The sequence below is a fragment of the Lithobates pipiens genome, unplaced genomic scaffold, assembly GCF_037356315.1.
Source record: "Lithobates pipiens isolate NorthernLeopardFrog02 unplaced genomic scaffold, aLitPip1_a1.2 Scaffold_23, whole genome shotgun sequence".
NCBI lineage: Eukaryota > Metazoa > Chordata > Amphibia > Anura > Ranidae > Lithobates > Lithobates pipiens.
In genome coordinates, this window is record NW_027507785.1 from 208563530 (window position 1) to 208581993 (window position 18464).

The 18464-nt window shown below is 40.9% G+C and overlaps 1 protein-coding gene across 1 annotated transcript; it reads right to left on the reverse strand.

Annotated features, from left to right (window-relative positions):
- Window positions 1–566: 566 nt before the first annotated feature.
- LOC143928127 (pancreatic alpha-amylase-like) lies at window positions 567–18208 on the reverse strand. The gene is made up of 10 exons (XM_077452789.1): window positions 18013–18208; window positions 15732–15878; window positions 12402–12599; window positions 10564–10794; window positions 4067–4200; window positions 3655–3777; window positions 3465–3564; window positions 3201–3322; window positions 1914–2039; window positions 567–801 (listed from the first exon to the last, which is right to left on the reverse strand). The coding sequence occupies exons 1-10, from the start codon at window positions 18178–18180 to the stop codon at window positions 612–614; spliced, it is 1539 nt and encodes a 512-aa protein (XP_077308915.1). The 5' UTR covers window positions 18181–18208; the 3' UTR covers window positions 567–611.
- Window positions 18209–18464: the final 256 nt, after the last annotated feature.

Genomic DNA, 18464 nt, shown 5'->3' on the forward strand with positions numbered 1-18464 from the left:
ACAACATGATCCGATCGCACATTTTCCATCGGAAATTCCGACCGTGTGTACAGGGCATTAGAGCACAGTGAGTCTTACCCCCTTCAGGGCCCATGTGCACCTGCTGCACACATGGAAGATACTCCTCTGGGTTAGGGTGACAGGAAGTTATAGGAAATATTTCTAAGGACAGGGAAAGCAACATAAAACAGTAGCAGAGAGGGGGGAAAGGTTTGATCTATTTGACAGTTTGCTTGTTTTTTTTTTTTTCTACTTGTTCTATCATTTCTTGTCATGGTGTCGCAGGGATAAAAAAAAAAAAAAAAAACAGGGATGGAATTGCAGACAATAAAAAGTTGACAAAAGGCAAAAAAAATTATGTTGATGTAATCTGGTTATCAGGCCAGAATTTGGGCTTCAACACACATTTTAACATGTATTCTCACTGTATATTTGAAATTAAGATGTATTTATAGCCAAACTTATTTTGGTTTTGAAAACAGAATACAAGTATTTTTGTTTTTGTTTTTTTCTGTTGCCTTACCAGAAAATCATGTTTCCCAAGTAAAAAATGACAAGGACGTTAGTCACTGTCTGAATATCTTTATAGGTGCTAGGTTAAATGGTAACAATTACAGCTTAGCATTCACATGAATGGCAATAAATGGATCTGCAGCTGAGCTGCTGATGGTGAAGCGGGCAGAGCCAGTGCTGCTCACGGAGACCTGTACACCAGTACAGCGAGTGCCTTCTTTCTGTCCAGAGATGACATCACAATATGTGCCAGCAGGAAGTCCAGTGTTCAGAGTAGCATCCATGTTCCTGCAAGAATAAGGCAATGATTAAATAATATAAGGTATAGGTAACTCTCAGGTATTGTCACCCACTGGGTTAGTTTAATCTCCTTGTTGCGATCTTATTGTCATAGTTTCTTGCTCTGTTTTCAGTCACTTTGGAAATTTTCAAGCTACCACCCACCTTGGTGAATTTCCATAACGGTTAGTTTATTACTTCCATCTAAATTCAAGTAAAACTCCAAGAAGTAAAATGGGGTTGCCTCCTATTGGCTATGGCAGTGATGGCAAACCTTGGCACCCCAGATGTTTTGGAACTACATTTCCCATGCTGCTCATGCACTCTGCAGTGTAGTGGAGCATCATGGGAAATGTAGTTCCAAAACATCTGGGGTGCCAAGGTTCGCCATCACTGGGCTATGGCATTTATACATATATAGGAACTCAAGAGTAGAGATTTCTCTAACTGGTTCCATAGAGATACAAGATAAAATTTAGGTAGTTTACCTCTCCAGTGTCCACCAAAAAATGTAACCTTAAGATTATGGAAAATAATGATAAAATCTGAAGCCAGACATAGTTGTTTGCATCATTGTCACAAGTGTCTGTAAATATATCTGCTATTTGACTGTTTTCTTGCAATAGATCTATGTGAACCTGTAGTTTATGTTTATCTAATAGTGGCATTCAAGAGAAATGAAACAGCACTAAAGCCCATTGGCACACTATTGCAGCCAAAGCATTTCCTCAGTAGAAACAGTATGGTAAGGGGCACGGCAGAGCTCTGAAGATAAAGTCGGTCCCTGTTGAACCGGCCAAATTTCAATCCAATCATATCTGCAGTAAGTCAGCCTAAAATAGTGATGGGCCAACAGAAGTGTGTGGGGTGAGACACTCAGTGGAAAGCACCCACACTACATGAAAATGTTGAAACATTGCCAGCTCAGAACCAGAATAACAATACTAACCGTGCTTCAGGTGCTTGTTGGCACACAGCTGTGTGCCTGCATATCATTCCTATCTTTTAGTATTCCCAAAGTGATTCTCAAAACTATATTTGATGGCACTAAAGAGGTTTAAATTGTTTTCCTGGGTCTTCAAAGCTACTCATTGTTTGTAACTAATATTAGAATTACTTACCAGCTCTCATTATTAAAAACAATGAATCCCCTATTGCCACGGCCAAAAGCAATTTGATTTCCTCCATTGTCCCACCAGTTAGTAAATGCTTGCCCATCAACTGTGTTACGGAAGATTACCATGTTCCTAAAAGCAAAAGAAAAAAATAGAAAAGGTACTATACATAGAAATTTACTTCATCTCATATTAATCTGTCAGATGCTGGATTTATTTTCCAACTTGCATGTTAATGTACACCTATAATCTGGTAGCTGAAAGTTCTGACTAACGTAATGCTGGGTACACAGGGCTAAGGCTGGCCATAGACGATTTGAATCTTAGCCGGTTCCAGCTAAACAAGGTGCTTTGGAGTGGGATGGGGGGGGAGCAGAGCTTGCCCCCCCCCCCCCCCGTTCCTGGTCTGCCAAGTTGCATGTTTGTATAAGGGTCTGGTCTGAATTTTGGTGGAGACCCCCACACTGTTTTTTTTTTTTACATTTTGGCATGGTTTCCCTTAAAATACACACATGACCCAAAGGGCCTGATATGGATTGGGGGGGGGGGGGGGGCACACGCTGTTCTTTTTCTGACTTTTCTATTGCTGGCATTCTTTTGTTTACATTTCAGCTCTCAGCAGGAAAGCCCGCTGACAGCTGATAAGTCATTGGTTAAGAATGTGTCGACTGGCTTCCCCGGCCCGCTCCTTAACAACCAGCTATTCTTCACACAGAATTCGAAATGGTCAATAATTTTTTGCCCAATCCGAATTTGAATCGTTTCAAAAATTTGGAATTAAAAAATGAATGAACAAAATTAAACTAAATGAAATAAAATTAAACAAAATTACAATTCTGAAACAAATCAACTAAACGAGATTAGTAACATAACAAATCTATCCGAAACTAAACAAATTTTTCCATTCTGCACATGTCTAGGTCACAGAAGTGCCGTTAGTTCTGCACTCCTGTGGGCTGAAGTCTGCTGTTGGCTGATGTCACAGAGCCAGTCCAGGCTCTGCAGGGATCCCATCAATAATATCCAGATCTGCCCAGATGCCTGACCTACAGCTAGCTCAGTCTGAGCCAGCTGCTCTCATCCCCACCACAGCTTGGTGCTTCAGTGAGCGCTGGAAGGGAAGAGCACAGAGCTGATAACTACCAGTCTTTGATCACTCAGTTCTAGGTATAGAACCAGCATAGCTAACAATAGCTGCCACATCAGACCAATTGATGCTGCAGCCATCTAGATGTGTATGTATGTTTTTTTTTTAGTTTTTTTTTTACATCCCACACTTCTCTTTTAACTCACTTAATCTGGCGCCATCTGTGCTCACAGATCCAATCATTGCCACAGGTTGAGTCAGCATTAATAGTAACTGGCTTAGTTGATCCATCAGAGTTGCTTGGAGGTCCAACCCACTCATTGACATCCTGGAGAGTAAAAAGAACCAGTCAGGTGTAGTCTATAGTCAATTTTCTGCTTAACATTTAGTTAATGACATAAAATTATAGGATGATTTGAAGCAGGGAAAGAAGGATCACAGGAATTTGAGTTTTTGAAAATGTTCTTTACCCTTCCATTGACAATGTTTCTTGGCCAACGATAACTGGACATGACACGTGTGACACCATAGGGGTGTGCCAACATAAAGGCAACTCCAATTTTGTACAGGCTGTAAAAATTAGAAATAGAACAGGTTTGTGCTTATGAAAACATGTATGAATCTTTTTTTTATTTATTTGTGTTTACAGTAAATCCTTACCGAGATTCCCAGAAGGTAAGGATGGAAGCACCTCCAGCACCGTGTCCTCTCTGGTTATCATGGTTGTCAATAAACACCAGGGCTCTGTTGGAAGGCATGAAACCCCATCCTTCACCCCAGTTCCTATAGGGCAAATTAGTGACAGGTAATACCCTTTATACAGTTCATGTTCACCACAAAAGAACCTTTTAATGCAAGAATATCATACTTGCCACAATTTTAGACATGAGTCAATTACCTACAAGCATATCTTTGGAGTGTGAGAGGAAACCCACACAAGCACAGTGAGAACATGTAAATTCCATGCAGATAATGTCCTGGCCAGGAATTAAACTGTGGACCTCAGTGCTGCAAAGCAGAAGTGCTAACCACTAGGCCGCTGTGCAGCCCAAGTAGATGCATTTGTACTCACTTCAGGTATGACAACTTTTCTCCGTTCCACTTGCGAACCACAGTGCCAAGCTTGGCTCCATATTTGAACTCAGTCACACGGCCATTTCCATAGTATTCACTAGCTGAAATAGCTTCCCCACCTAGATCAATAACCTATCAGAAACACAAAAAACATAATTCACGTCAATGATCACGTTGTTTCATTATTCATGCCATGTCAGGTCAAAATGAAAATGAAAGATATTAAATGAAGTGTCACACTCTATTTATAGGTGATAGTGTAATGCCGCGTACACACGACCGGACTTCGAGGGACTAGGTCCGACGGACTTTCAGAGGAGTTCTGACGGAGTTCTAATGGACTTTCCGAATGAACGGACTTGGCCACACACAATCACACCAAAGTCCGAAGGATTCAAACGTGATGGCGTACGATCGGACTAGAATAAGGAAGTTCATAGCCAGTAGCCAATAGCTGCACTCGTGTTGGTTTTTGTCCGTCGGACTAGCATACACACGAGCGGATTTCTCGGTAGGAACTGGGTCCGGCGGAGTTCCGGCAGAAAAATTTGAAACATGTTTAATTTCTAAAGTCTGTTGGATTTTTGCAAATCAAAAGTCCACTGCAGCCCACACACGATCGAATGGTCTGCCGGAATCGTTCCGTCAGACCTTTGATGTCGAAAAGTCCGGTCGTGTGTATGCGGCATTAGACTTAAAGTGTATGTGAACCATAACAATGAAACTCTCTTACATGCTACATTTCAGTCTATTAATGATACCACTCAAACCATATAGTTATATCTGTTCAGTTTTCCTGTGACTTGTGCCTGTGTTATCTTAACCACTTCAGCCCCGGAAGGATTCACCCCCTTCCTGACCAGAGCATTTTTTGCGATACGGCACTGCTTCGCTTTAACTGACAATTGCATGGTCGTGTGCCGTTGCACCCAAACAAAATTGACATCTTTTTCCCCACAAATAGAGCTTTCTTTTGGTGGTATTTGATCACCTCTGCGGTTTTAATGTTTTGCGCTATAAACAAAAAAAGAGCAACAATTTTGGGGGGGGGGGGAGCAGTAGCCTACGATTTAAAGGGAACGTACAGGTACGCCCATTTGCGCAGCCGTGCCATTGTGCCAATGTATATCGCCGTGTGCTGGACAGAAAGCAGTTAAAGTGACCATTGAGCCCTCCTAGTTGTTATGTTGGGCCACAGAATGATTAGTCTTTATGTTGTAGAGATCAGGGAGTAGGTGGGTCTGTGTAGCTTAGAAAAAGAAAACGTAACACAGCTGACACCACTCAGTCCTCGAAAATGCTGTGTGTTCTCAGCTCACAACAGGAATTAGGAGCTATCATGTTACATATGCATTGATTTTTGCTTGCCTTTAAATAATTTTGTCCTTTTCTCACTCTGTAGCTAGGGGATTCTCTATGTAGTGATGTTCTTCTGTGACGATCTGCACAGTTTTTGATTAAAGCTTTCTATGATCTGCAGGATGTCATTTGGATTGAGTCACTGTTTGCCAAGCTACTAGACTGTAAGTTAAGCTATTTCACCGCAACTGAATCAGTTATATAGATCAAACTGTCAGTGCTTAGATTGCTGAAGCAGAACAGGAGCCTCCTGCATTTCTGCCAGATCATCGTGTTTTGTATTTTGTTTTTTTTCTTTCTGTACTTGCAGGGTCTTTAACGGGATAAAGATTTATTTATTTACATAGCACCGGAAAATTATGAAGCATTTTACATACATATTGTACATTCACATCAGTCCCTGCCCTCAAGGATCTTACAATCGAAGGTCCATAGCTCACATTCATACATATACACACACTAGGGACAATTTAGAGGACCCAATGAACCTGCCAGCATATCCTTGGAGAATGGGAGGAAACCAGAGTAGTGCAGCTAGTCAGAAGTGCTAACCACTGAACTACCGCTATGCTTATAATCAATGTCCAAGTTTTGCATTGATGTACTGCATATGGTTTTTTTTTTCCCTTTACATGTGTTTTCATTGTTCAGGCACGTCTGTAAGAAAATCTATGCTTAAGGATTTATTTAACAACATTTGTTGCGTGAATGTCAGAAGTATTCATGCAAGCTGAACTAAATTACACTGTAAATTATGTAAGAGATTATCCGTCCCTTGAAGATGTCTTTTGAAAATTAACATTAGGGTAAGACTATCCTGCACAAGAGCTGAGTTTGCATCAAAGCGGGGGGAGCCGGTGTCCTGGCATATTCAGTCCAGCCATTGGATACTGTCCACCCCGTACTGCGCAGGCGCAGCACTTGTGCAGTACGGAGCAGAAGGATCTTCGGAAAATCTCCGAAGATGAACGGCGCCTGCGCCATGAGTGTAGGTGGTAGCCCCACCATCCAAGTGGACATAGGGCTGCCGATATTAGAGGGCCCCTCGTGGGCTCGCTTCGCTCGCCACGCTTCGGGCATGGCCTCCTTACGCTCGGCTCTTTTATATTCTAACTCTATGTCCACTTGGATGGTGGGGCTAGAACCTGGACTCACGGCGCATGCGTAGTACACAGCGGACACTATCCGATGGGGGACACAATATGATAGGACATCGGCTAGTATACACTGTGATGATATTGTGCACCACAAAAAGCTGTGTGAGATGGCCCAGCACAGCCATGTTATTCGGAATGCCTAAGTCAGCCATGACATGTTGTATAATAGGGACACATAACAGCAGTAATTCCCTTTCCATAATCCCAGGGTGTGCATCTCCTATAATTATAAACTCTTTAGCATGTTGATAGACACAACAGAACCTCTTAAGCAAATTAACCAACATCAAAACAAAGCATGGCAAACAGACCCTTTGTGTTAACTCTCATAAACCCTCTTGACAGAAATTAACACAATACACATCTCAGTCATACTCTAATAGCCATCATAAACCTTCAGTCCAAAGCCAGGTACAGACAGCCTGCATTCGACCTGTGTCAGTCTGTCCGACATAAGCCGGCTTCTGTTGGATGTGCATGCTGGAAAACTGGCTCCCAATCATCGCTCTCTGCCAATGGTGGAGAGCGCTGATCGGAGTGTTTTGGTGGGGGCTATCCCCCTATCAGAACACAATAGCTAAGCGGGGGTTATCGCCCTACTAACTTTGCATAGTTAATATAGTGGCCTCGACCAGAGCCTACAGTTTCTTTTTTGTTGAATCCACTGCCTGGAACGGAAAAAACTAATAGATTGTACCAGGCTTTAGTTTAGGTAATTAGGAAAGCAAGCAGACATCCTTTTAGATGATTAAAACACCTGTCATAAATAGTATAGCTGGAGTAGTTGGCGAATACACATTTCTGTTTATCTCTTCCTGGAGTATCAAAACTTCAGTATATTTCATAACTCCTGGGTTAAGAAAATGACTGCCAAAATAAGGACATAGTTATCTGTATCAATTAATTAGCAGCATCTTAAGCCCAAGCACCACTGTCCTAGGAGGTACCAACAGCCGTCCCATACCCATCATATTTGTACTCATACTGTAATTTCATACTGAACAATATTGTACAAGTTACCACAATGCAAAATGTGGGTATTACAAGATATTAATATATGTAGGAAACTGTATTGGAGGGTGGGATAGCTGAATGACCAAAAAGACTGTCACATCCCATCAGTCACTCCTCAGACCTTCTCATTGGTCAGATCATTTCTGTCAACACCTTCCTTGGGGACCAGAAAAAAGGGGCTGCCTCATTAGTCTGGAGCTCTCTTTCTACCATCAAAGAAGAAACATCAGCCAAGATCCATGAGATCCACTGATCCATCTTATTTTTTTTATTGACTGGAGTTTGCATTTTCTTTGGATATTACAGGCATTTATTATAAGTAATAATTGTTAGCATGAACATTTGATATTTTAAGATAAAAATATCAGGTGGCAGTCATTTATTTGGGGTATAAAGGGTTAACTGCGTAGTTAAGGAAACCTAGCGTCGATTGCTCTCAGATTGCTGGCACTTAGAGTGTGGTCCCGTGAGCTGGAACTTCTTTGTGAAGGGTGAGGCTGAGAGTGTTATTGTGGCGTATCAGTGACAACACGGTATAAGTTTGACCAGCCATTTGTCACAAGTAGGTGAAGGTGGCCGAGGTCTGACACTGCGTCCGCCACACACGACTGAGCTCTGTTTACCATTGCCGGGACAGGCACCTTGACATGTGAGCAAATTACATTTATATTGTAAAAATAAATAAATATACTATGATGCCCCTCTTGTTCGCCCTTTGTTTGGTCTATATGTTGGGAGGTAATACAGATGGGATCCAGCTGAAAAAACAGTGCGTGAAAGAAATTGCCTTAATCAAATCATAGAGCGCATTCTGATCCACTTTTAAAATAAGGCGTCCCAACATCTGGTGAGTTCTCACTAATTAGGTGCTCACAGACGTGGGTTGTGTGCAGCACATTGGGAAGACAGAACTGGAAAAGCACAGAGTGGAAGTATTGAGGAGCACTTTGTACAATATTGTTATCAGTGGCGGACTTGATAATTGTTTCCTATAGCTTGCTGATTTGGAGCACTGTACACTTTTACAGCACTGTAAAGTTTTGAATACTACTTGGCACTTTTTTTAATGTTTTTCAGCTTTCAATGTGTGGTTATGTGACTTCACTGCATTCCTTCTTGTCCTTTTCCAGCTATCCAGGGGCAGGTTATTTTTGAAATCTTGTGGGCAGTTCGCTATGTCACTCAAAGTTCACTGCGCTACATAAGAGTGGCACTGCATTACAGAAAACAGGCTGTGATTGGCAGGGGCATGGCAAGCTAATCAGACCATGGAAGATACAGGCATGCTGTTTGTTGGTTTTGCATCCTGTACTTCACAAAAGCAAGCCCTGAGATCCAAACTGGTCATGCAAGCATGGATCTGCTTCTGTGCTTTTCATGGTCAGTTTGCAAAAAGGAAGAAAGGGGACTGTCGGAATCAACCAGGTATTTCTTTTGAATATAATAAATAAAACAATAGACTACTATGAAAAATACATATACTGTATAGACAAACACTTGAAGATGTGAAGAAATGTTTAAAGGTAACGTACACTTTAATGTAAGGATATTTTTTATTCTTCTAGAATTTATTTCCCACGCTATTTAAATGAAGAATTAAAATATTCAAAATTTGACAATATGTGTCTGACAAAAATTAACAAGTGAATATTTATAGAACATTCGCTGCACGAATGTCGAAAACCTTTGTGCAATCTGAATGAAACTTCACTGTATGTTTTCTAATTGATTCATTCCTGTGTCATCAGCTTCCACTAATAACCAAATTGCAATATAGTTTTCTGAAATCCCTCAATGAGAAAATATGGCTACTAGATAGAGTTGATGATACACGCAGGGATATACAATTAGCGGACCTCCAGCTGTTGCAGAACTACAAGTCCCATGAGGCCTAGCAACACTCTGACAGCCACAAGCATGACACCCAGAGGCAGAGGCATGATGGGACTTGTAGTTTTGCAACAGCTGGAGGTCCGCTAATTGCATATCCCTGTACAGGAATGAGTCTATTAGAAAAAGTAAGGGAACATTTTGTTCAGCTTGCACAAATGTATCTGTCATATAGCCAACATATGTTTTATTTAAAAAAAGACCCCCCAAATATAAGCTCTTTTTTTATGTGTTATTTGTGAAATTGGCAGACATATTTGTTAAATGATAATAATAAATAACATCCTTGTTAGTTGCCTTGTTTACTTGCTGAATTCAGTTGCTATAGATTAAAAAATCCTTGGAAAACAGCGCTGTCCAAAAAATTGCTCAATCGTTCAAAAAAAAGAGCCTAAGGCCGCGTACACACGGGCGGACTGTCCACCCAACTAGGTTCGTCAAACAGTTTGACAAACAGTCCGTTCAAAATTTGCATGAGCGGACTTGACCACACACGACGAACGAACAGTCCGCTGAAAACTTGCGCGATGACGTGAACGGCACGTACGACGGGACGAGAAATTCGGCTTCCGATACACTGCAATGCAACCTTCGCCGTGTAAATTCTTTCTGAGCATGCGCGAGACTTAGTTTGCCGAACAAGCCTACACACGAGCGGACTGTTCGCTCAAACCAAGTTTCAGCGGACAGTCTTACGGAAATTCCGAAAAACTTTGTTCGTCAAACTGTCCGCTGAAACTGTCCGCTGAAGCCCACACACGAGCGGACTGTCCGCTGAAACACTGTTCAGCGGACAAAGTTGGACGAACAGTCCGCCCGTGTGTACGCGGCCTAAGCCAGTGCCAGCCAGTTAGATTGCTTGCTCTGAGTAATTAACAATTACATGTGTTAATGGTCTCTTAAACAATTTTAGCACTTTGTTCTCTTTGAATCCTGAGAAAATCATAATTTATACACAAACATCAGCTCTCTCATATATCTACCTGTGCAAACTATTCACAATGTGTTAAACGCCTAAATCATTACCCAAAGAGACAAATATCATTAGATTGTTAAATAACAGACAAATTCATACCTCCTGGAAGATTAAAGGACGGGTGCCACTTGGGAACCACTGAGTGTTCAGGTTGTTCAATCTGCCCACAATGTTAGAAATGTCTCCAGGCCACATGTGTTTGGCAGCATCCAGTCTGAAGCCAGCTACACCAATGCTGATAAGGTTATTTAGGAAGGCAGCAATTTTTCCTCGGACATAATCCTTCTCCAGTGCCAAGTCCAAGAGGCCCACAAGTCTGCAGTTCCTCACCTGTTGAAGTGGTATACATGTGAAGTTAAAAAAAAGTCTTCAAATCTGTACCAAAAATAATAAATATATATGTTTGCATGTATGTATATATATATTTATATAGTAGCAGTGCCAGGGATGGGTCTTGGCTAAGATGTATGTGTCTAATTTGTTTGGGTTGTGGTCCTTTAAAAGGGTGACATATTACAGGATGAAGTACTCAGGGATTCTCATCTATTCAGGGTGGGGGGTTCCAGGGTAATCTGGCATAAAGGGAAGACTGACTTGCAGTTTCCCCAGGATTGTTAAATCCTTATTTGGAGGCTTGGAGAGATTTTGGATTGAAAGGAGCTCCCAACCCTGACTACAGGTACTGTAGCCCTTAAAGAGTTAACAAGCCTGTGCTAGCGAGCTGAAAAGGGCAGGAAGCCGTCAGCGGGTTTCCATGAGGTACGGTGTGGAACAGGACAAAGTTGTCAGAGGGATGCTGATTGGCTAATATGCTTTCTGAGCACCTTTCTAAAACCCTGGAGTAGCCAGGGACTCTGCACCCTGCTGGGGAACAATTGTATGCTGGGAGTGAGCCAAAGTTTTGTTTTGTTTGTGAAAGCTGGCTTTGGTTGCCTTTTGGAAAATGAAACACTGTTTTGTTTTTACCAATACAGGTAGCTGTTCATCCGGGCCCCCAACATATCACAATATATATACATATGTTATCAAGTCTGCAAAAAAACATTATAAATGTCTATGTAAATAAAACGTGTCATGGTATATGAGCTGTGATACAAGGATTGGTTAAATTATTGTATGAATAAGGCATATCTAGAGCAACACATATCTTCTCTCTATGGGGTGCAGTCATATAACAGATTTTGTGGTTAGATTTTCTGGAGCTTTTACAAATCTCCTTAATCCATTTCTAAAATGTTTTGCAGATGCCTACCAGGTTGCTGCTGGTTCTGGATAAAAAAAAAAACACATTTGTATACTACAAATCACTGCTGTGACTTGAGCATCCTAAGCTAAATTGTAGTCAGTTCAAAATGCTGCTAAGAGTGGATTGTTTTCTTACCAAGCAACAAATTGTTGGAATCTACGACAACTGCTAAGCCATCCTTCTACAGAATACCATTCACTTTTTCTAATGCAAAAAAATGCTAATTGAAAAGATTTCAAGGTGTGTAAAGGTGTTTAAATAACAAAATAATCCAGTTTATAGCCTTTACAACACAGATGTCAAACACAAGGCACGCGGGCCAAATCCAGCCCTCCAGGCCATTTCATGTGGCCCTCGCACCTCTCCTGTCACTGCAGGAGGGCTCCAGCCCTGCTCTGGTCCTGCTCCAGACCCCTACATTCTGCTTTCAAGCAATGCATCCAGCTTCTTCCCAGCAGCAGCATAGGGAAAGGGGGTGCACTGTGATGTTAGGGAGAGTAGGGGACTCAACTTCTGATGGTGAGGTGGCTCTTGATATCTAATGCAAAGGGAGGGGATGTGCTGGACATCTAATCTTACAGATACAACCGGCCCTTTTGAGGACAATCATAATGCTGATGCGGCTCACGATGAAATTGAGTTTGACACCCCTGCTTTACAATATCAGGGAAAACACAACACAATATTGTACCTGATTAACATCTCCGTAGTTCTGGATTTCTCCATTACTTGTATAACACTTGTTGTCATTGAAATCCAAAGAAGAATAAGGTACTCCAGAGAATTCTTTGGTTCCAGTATTGAAATAGCTTCCACAAGTTGAATGTGTTCCCGCACCACCAGCTGATCCACACATGTGGTTAATGATGGCATCAACATAGATATAAACCTAAAATGTATTACATGTCCAGTTAGTATCCTGATTCATCTTGTTTTTTTTTTAATCTGTATTTTTCAATATTAAATATGAACGCTTTATTTGAATAAAGAGGAATATGCCACACTTGTAATATTCTGTCTTATATAAGATTATCTCTTATTAATTAAAGCAGAACTATATGCAAAACTTTTTTAATTTCGGAAAAAAAACTCCTGTCAGAGTATTTTTTGCCAACTGGGTCCCCTTTTCAGAGATTTCCCTTCACATCCTGTCCCATAGCTAAACAGGAAGTGAGAGGAAATCCATGCAAATTAAGAAAACTCCTTGGAGACTCCCAGGTCACCAGAACTAGTGTCCCCATTGGAAGATTGTCTCTCTATTACTTTTCTAGGGACAGCTCAAAAACAGGAAAAATAGAGAGGGCAAATCTCCCTAATGGGGGCACAAACAGCAATAAAAACTGTGGCGTTCTAACCTATCCAAAACGAAAAAAAAAAAAAGCGTTGCCTTTAGTTATTAAGTTAATTAGTTACTTTAAGTTGAACGTCACATTGCATATGACTATCTTTATATAATACTAAACTATCTTTACTTATTTGAAGTACAAATGCTATTGTATTTTAGCTACGTTGGGCCAACTTGTGGGTAAAGTTAACATCAGATCTTAAAAGGGCGTTAGGAGACTCTGGTGCTCAACTAGCATTTGACCATCTCTGGTTTTGCTGCAGTCCTGTTCGAGGTCTCAACATTTCTATGGCATCTCCTTGTTAAGCCTGCTGCCATTATTAATGCATTTGAGTTTGAATTTTATGTAATCACATAACATATCACAAAAGCATTGAAGCTTGGCATCATTATGAACATGTGCTAAGAGCAGTATGCAGACATTCCAACCTGCAAGAACTCATTTCAGGGAGGTGGTGCTTCATGCCAGCAACCCCCACACCCCACCTCTGTGGCAAAATATTTTTTAAATCACCTTTTTAACATTTTTCCACAGTGCTTCTGGGGACGGGGGTGGGTGGTATGTGGCAGTGGACGGTGTCAGTAGTTTTTTTTATTTTTAATAATTGATTTTTTACAATTTATTTTGTTTCTTAATTTTTTTTTCACAATGCTTTTTTTTTGGGGGGGGGGGGGTTGGGGCAGTGGACAGTGTTGGTAGGGCAGGAGAGAGTAGTGTCAGTAGTTTTCTATTTTTTTTTTTTTTTTTTTTACACTTTTTAGTTTTTTAGAATTTTTTTACATTTTTTTTTATATTTTTTGGGGGGCTGTATACATCAGATCAAAAAGAGGGACAACCGTGGAGGAAAGAGGGATAGAGAGACTTTGTTCCAAAAGTGGGACAGTTCCTCCAAATCAGGGACATTTAGAAGCTATGTAAGTATCTTTTATACTATTTGTTCCTAATGGAACAAACAGGGTCCACCTTTGCATTTGTAGGGGGAAAAAAAGATGATAGTCATCCCAATGCTGTACCACAGAAGCAGCCACATAGTTTAATCACCTCAGCCCCAGAAGGATTTACTCATTTCCTGACCAGGCCATTTTTTGCAATATGGCACAATGTCGCTTTAACTGACAATTGTACAGTCGTTGCTGCGCTGTACCCACACAAAATGTATGTCTTTTTTTTCCCCACAAATAGAGCTTTCTTTTGGTGGTATTTGATCACCTCTGCGGTTTTTATTTTTTGCGCTATAAACAAAAAAAAAATTTGTGACATTTACAAAAACAAAAATGTAAAAAAATGAATTTATTCATCAGTTTAGACCGATATATATATATTCTGCTACATATTTTTGGTAAAAAAAAATCTCAAGAAGCGTATATTGATTTGTTTGCACAAAATATCGTGTCTACAAAATAGGGGATAGATTTATGGCACTTTTTGTTTTGTTTTTTACTAGTAATGGCAGCGATCAGTGATTTTTAACGGGACTGCGACATTGCGGCAGACGGATCGAACACCAAAATGAAATTTTTAACACTTTTTTGGGAACCAGTGACATTATTACAGTAATCAGTGCTAAAAATATGCACTGTTGTTGTACTAATGACACTGGCAGGGAAGGGGTTAAATATATTCCCTGTTTGTGTTTTCTAACTGTATGGGGGGACTGTGTGACTGGGGAAACACACAGATCCTTCTTCCTGTTTACATAGGCAGATCCCCATTCTGTCACTGCGGCAAAGGTTTGTGGGTGGTCAGCAGACATCAAGTCCGCTGGACCAGCTGATTGGCTCCCCTGCTGGCCAATGGGAGCGCGCGTGCCCAAAAAAATTGAGTTCATGAGCTGACATACACCTTCAGCGATTTGCAGGGACAAGTCAACCTGCCGCAGTATAATGATGGCAGCTAATCGGCAAGCAGTTAACCTATTTGAGATTTTTTTCTGTTCAGAGCTAAACACAGCTAAACAATAATTACGCTTCCAGAGCAGAAGGGGTGATCCTTCCATGATTGAATAGCTTTACCAATATTTTCTCCAACAAAGAGCATTACCCCAACACTGTCCATTATAGCAAGTAATGCTGGCATTGTTTACATTGTCATGTTTCAGTAGTCTAATGAAAGGCGTAGATATGCTGATTTTATATTATTTATTTCTGTAAACATATTCAGCAAAAGGCCTCATGTAAGGAGGTGGTGCAGCTCAATGTATCCAATAGCATCCATTCAAATGGGTGCCACTTAGAAAAGGTGCCTGCATTACTTTGATGGCACTTTTGATGCGACTTAGTGCCAGCGAGTGTAAAGTTGGATTAAAGTTGCACTCAAAGTCGCATTAAAGTTGCGCTCTAAAGTCACACTGGAAATTGTGCAACTTAGAAATCGGGTAAGTGTAAATGGAGCCTTAGAGAGCTGTGTACCAGCACGGGGTTAGGAAGGATGTTTTTCCTTCAAACAGGGACATGGGCTGTGGTCCACTAAGTATTTTGCTGTCCACTAAAACAAACTTTGAAGAAGGAGGGATCAAAAAGAGTTCTTAAGAAAAGAAATACACTTGGTAGGCAAGTCATGGAAAGCTATGCATGTATGTAAATATCTATTACTATACTGGCATTCATACATTAAAAACATGGCACACAGCATAAAATGTGTGTATAATTAATAGAAGGAAATGATAAGAGTCATACCCCAACATTGTTACATCTGGTCACCATGTCTCTGAACTGGGCCTCACTACCAGATCTGGAGCAGAGTTTGTAGCTGACTGGCTGGTATCTCTCATACCAGGGTCTCCAGGGATTGTTAACAATGATATTCTCATTTGGTGGGGAGACCTGCGGTAAAAAAAAGTAATTACAGTCAGTAAATGTGATGGTTTTAGAGTTTTACTAATAAACAAACAATACATGTGCGTGTTTGCATTTATTTCTAAATTCCATTTAGACAATCATGCATTCCTGAGCCTCGGTGATGAAGCTGTCTCAGAGAGGCATGCTGACAGATATCCATGTAGAGCTGTAAGAACTGGAAGGAGAGAGCCTGAGGAACTGACTGGTATAACTCTATTCTGGAGGGAGAATGGTGCCTAGGAGACATATTGAGGCTCTTCTGCCGCTCTGCTACCCAGCCAAGTTCTTCCTGTGTTAGTGCCTGCATGCTGCAAACCACAGGAGCCAAGCACCTGTCCTTCACTCCAGTATCTGTAGAGACCCCAACGGTACCGATCTCTGACTCTCTACTTCCAGTCACAGTGCTTGCAACCCTGTCAGTTATCTCCTTAAGCCTGCCAGTCACACTTTAGCACTCAGAATGGCATATCAGCTAATTAACTCCTGTGCCTGACAGCTCCCTCACTGCTTTTACCACCCTTCCCTACACCTACATTGTGACCAGCAGAGGACATTTCTTCACTACTGCTTCTAATAATCATGAGTGTGCAGACTAATTCATATTTCAGTTGTTCCTATTATACCTAGAGACAGGTGTTTGTTTTCTATATGTTTACGTACTTATGGGCCTTCCTTGTCCAGTGTTGTTCACCTAAGGCTGCTGGTTCAGTCAAAAGATTTTTTTTACTATACACTAAACTTTGGTTTGCCCCCCTGGAAAAATGAATTATCCACCCCTGCTTTATAGGCTTAAAGACAACTGAAAGCTCGACATCATTTTTGTAAAAACTTGCTGTACGCACTACTCATGCACAAGTGTATGCTCATTTGGAAAAGGACTTAGCCATAAAACCCGATTAGGATGCACTTACCTGTACACCACCAAATCCATTGGGAGCCAAGTATCTCTCACATTCTGCAGCAATATCTTAGCCACAACGGCATCACTCCCATTCACATGCATGGGGGTCATGGCCACAGCACAGTGGTCTGAAGGTATGGCACAGGTATGCTGTTCCTTCAGAGAGCATGTGCCAGTGAAGGAACAGTGATTAAAGTATACTTGTGTATGTACAAGGACTGTGGCATATGTGTGCCAAGCATACAGATTTTATTTACTCATGCCCCATTAGAGACCCCTCCCACTGTTAATGCAATTTGGCCAAACCCACTATTCAGCATCATCTTATGTGTGGCCATATTCCTCTCCTCTTGCTGTCCAAGAATGCCCCAGGTCTCTCCAATCCTAGAAATACCCCTTAGAGGTGCTGATTAGACTTTCTATACCCCAGGACAGTGCTTTCTATGAAGTGGTGGAAATTTTCCAGCATTACAAGCTATATACTCACTGTGGGTAAGATCATACATGCAGCTGAGTCGCACCCAGAGCTCTATAATTGTACATTGCCTAGCTATAATAACTCTTACAAAAAGAAGGAGACATGGTAGGATGTTTGCAAGTAGGTAGTGCATAATTGGGAGCCTCTGTCAAAAAAGGCAAAAGAACATAGACCTATGTTTTATCCTTTTTGTTTAATAATGTTTATAAAATCCATTAAAATCATGATAGGAACGGTATAATTTATGACATCACATATGTATATGTAGTGCCACTCCCAAAGGAGCTAATTAGTAAATATGGGTTCTCAGTTGCGTTTCGACGCCAAAAGCAACCTTAACCCCTCTGACACACCTGGCTGAATGCAAATGACTGCAAACATGTATAAGGACACAATTGGAAAATACCTTCATCCTGGCTCTGAATTATTACCAGTAAATAGACACACATTAGGTTTAAAATAAACATACTTATTATATTGGTAAAAGCATAGTATACATAGCAGAACATAAAAGCACACATAGAAGATAAAGTTGAGAGTAGTAACTATGCTAGAATTACTATAGACCACTTTCTGTCACTAACTGTCCACCACTGCTTTATAGGCTTGAACAAAGCTGCTTGAAGATTTCTAAAAGCTCTACATAAGCTTTGAAAATCTTGCTATACACACTACTCCTGCACAAGCATATGCTCATTCGAACAAGGACAAGCCATAGAAGCCAATCAGTATGCACTTACCTGTATACCACCAAATCCGTTGGGAGCCAAGTATCTCTCACATTCTGCAGCAATATCTACCCAGCGCCATTCAAACAAGTGGACCATAGAAGTCCTGCCAGATCTAAAATTTGTATTGTACTGGGCGCAGCTAAGCCCCACAAATACAAAAAGCAGTAGAAGCTTCATCTTGGACTCTACGGTAGCTAGGCTTCTTTTTTTTCCACTTTAAATACTGGCGTTATCTTCAAATCCTGACGTAGAGTGAACACGTCAATACATTCCCCAATGTGGCAGGTGAGTGCATACAAAAATTTCTCACTGTTACATAAAATTATCTAATGTTTGAAAGTGCTGTTATCTTAAATATGCTTACTTAATATAGATGTTTTGTGTACCAATAAATCATACACTCTACATTTTAGGTACAAGGATGCACTTATATAATGGAGTGTCTGGGAGTTCATGCATTA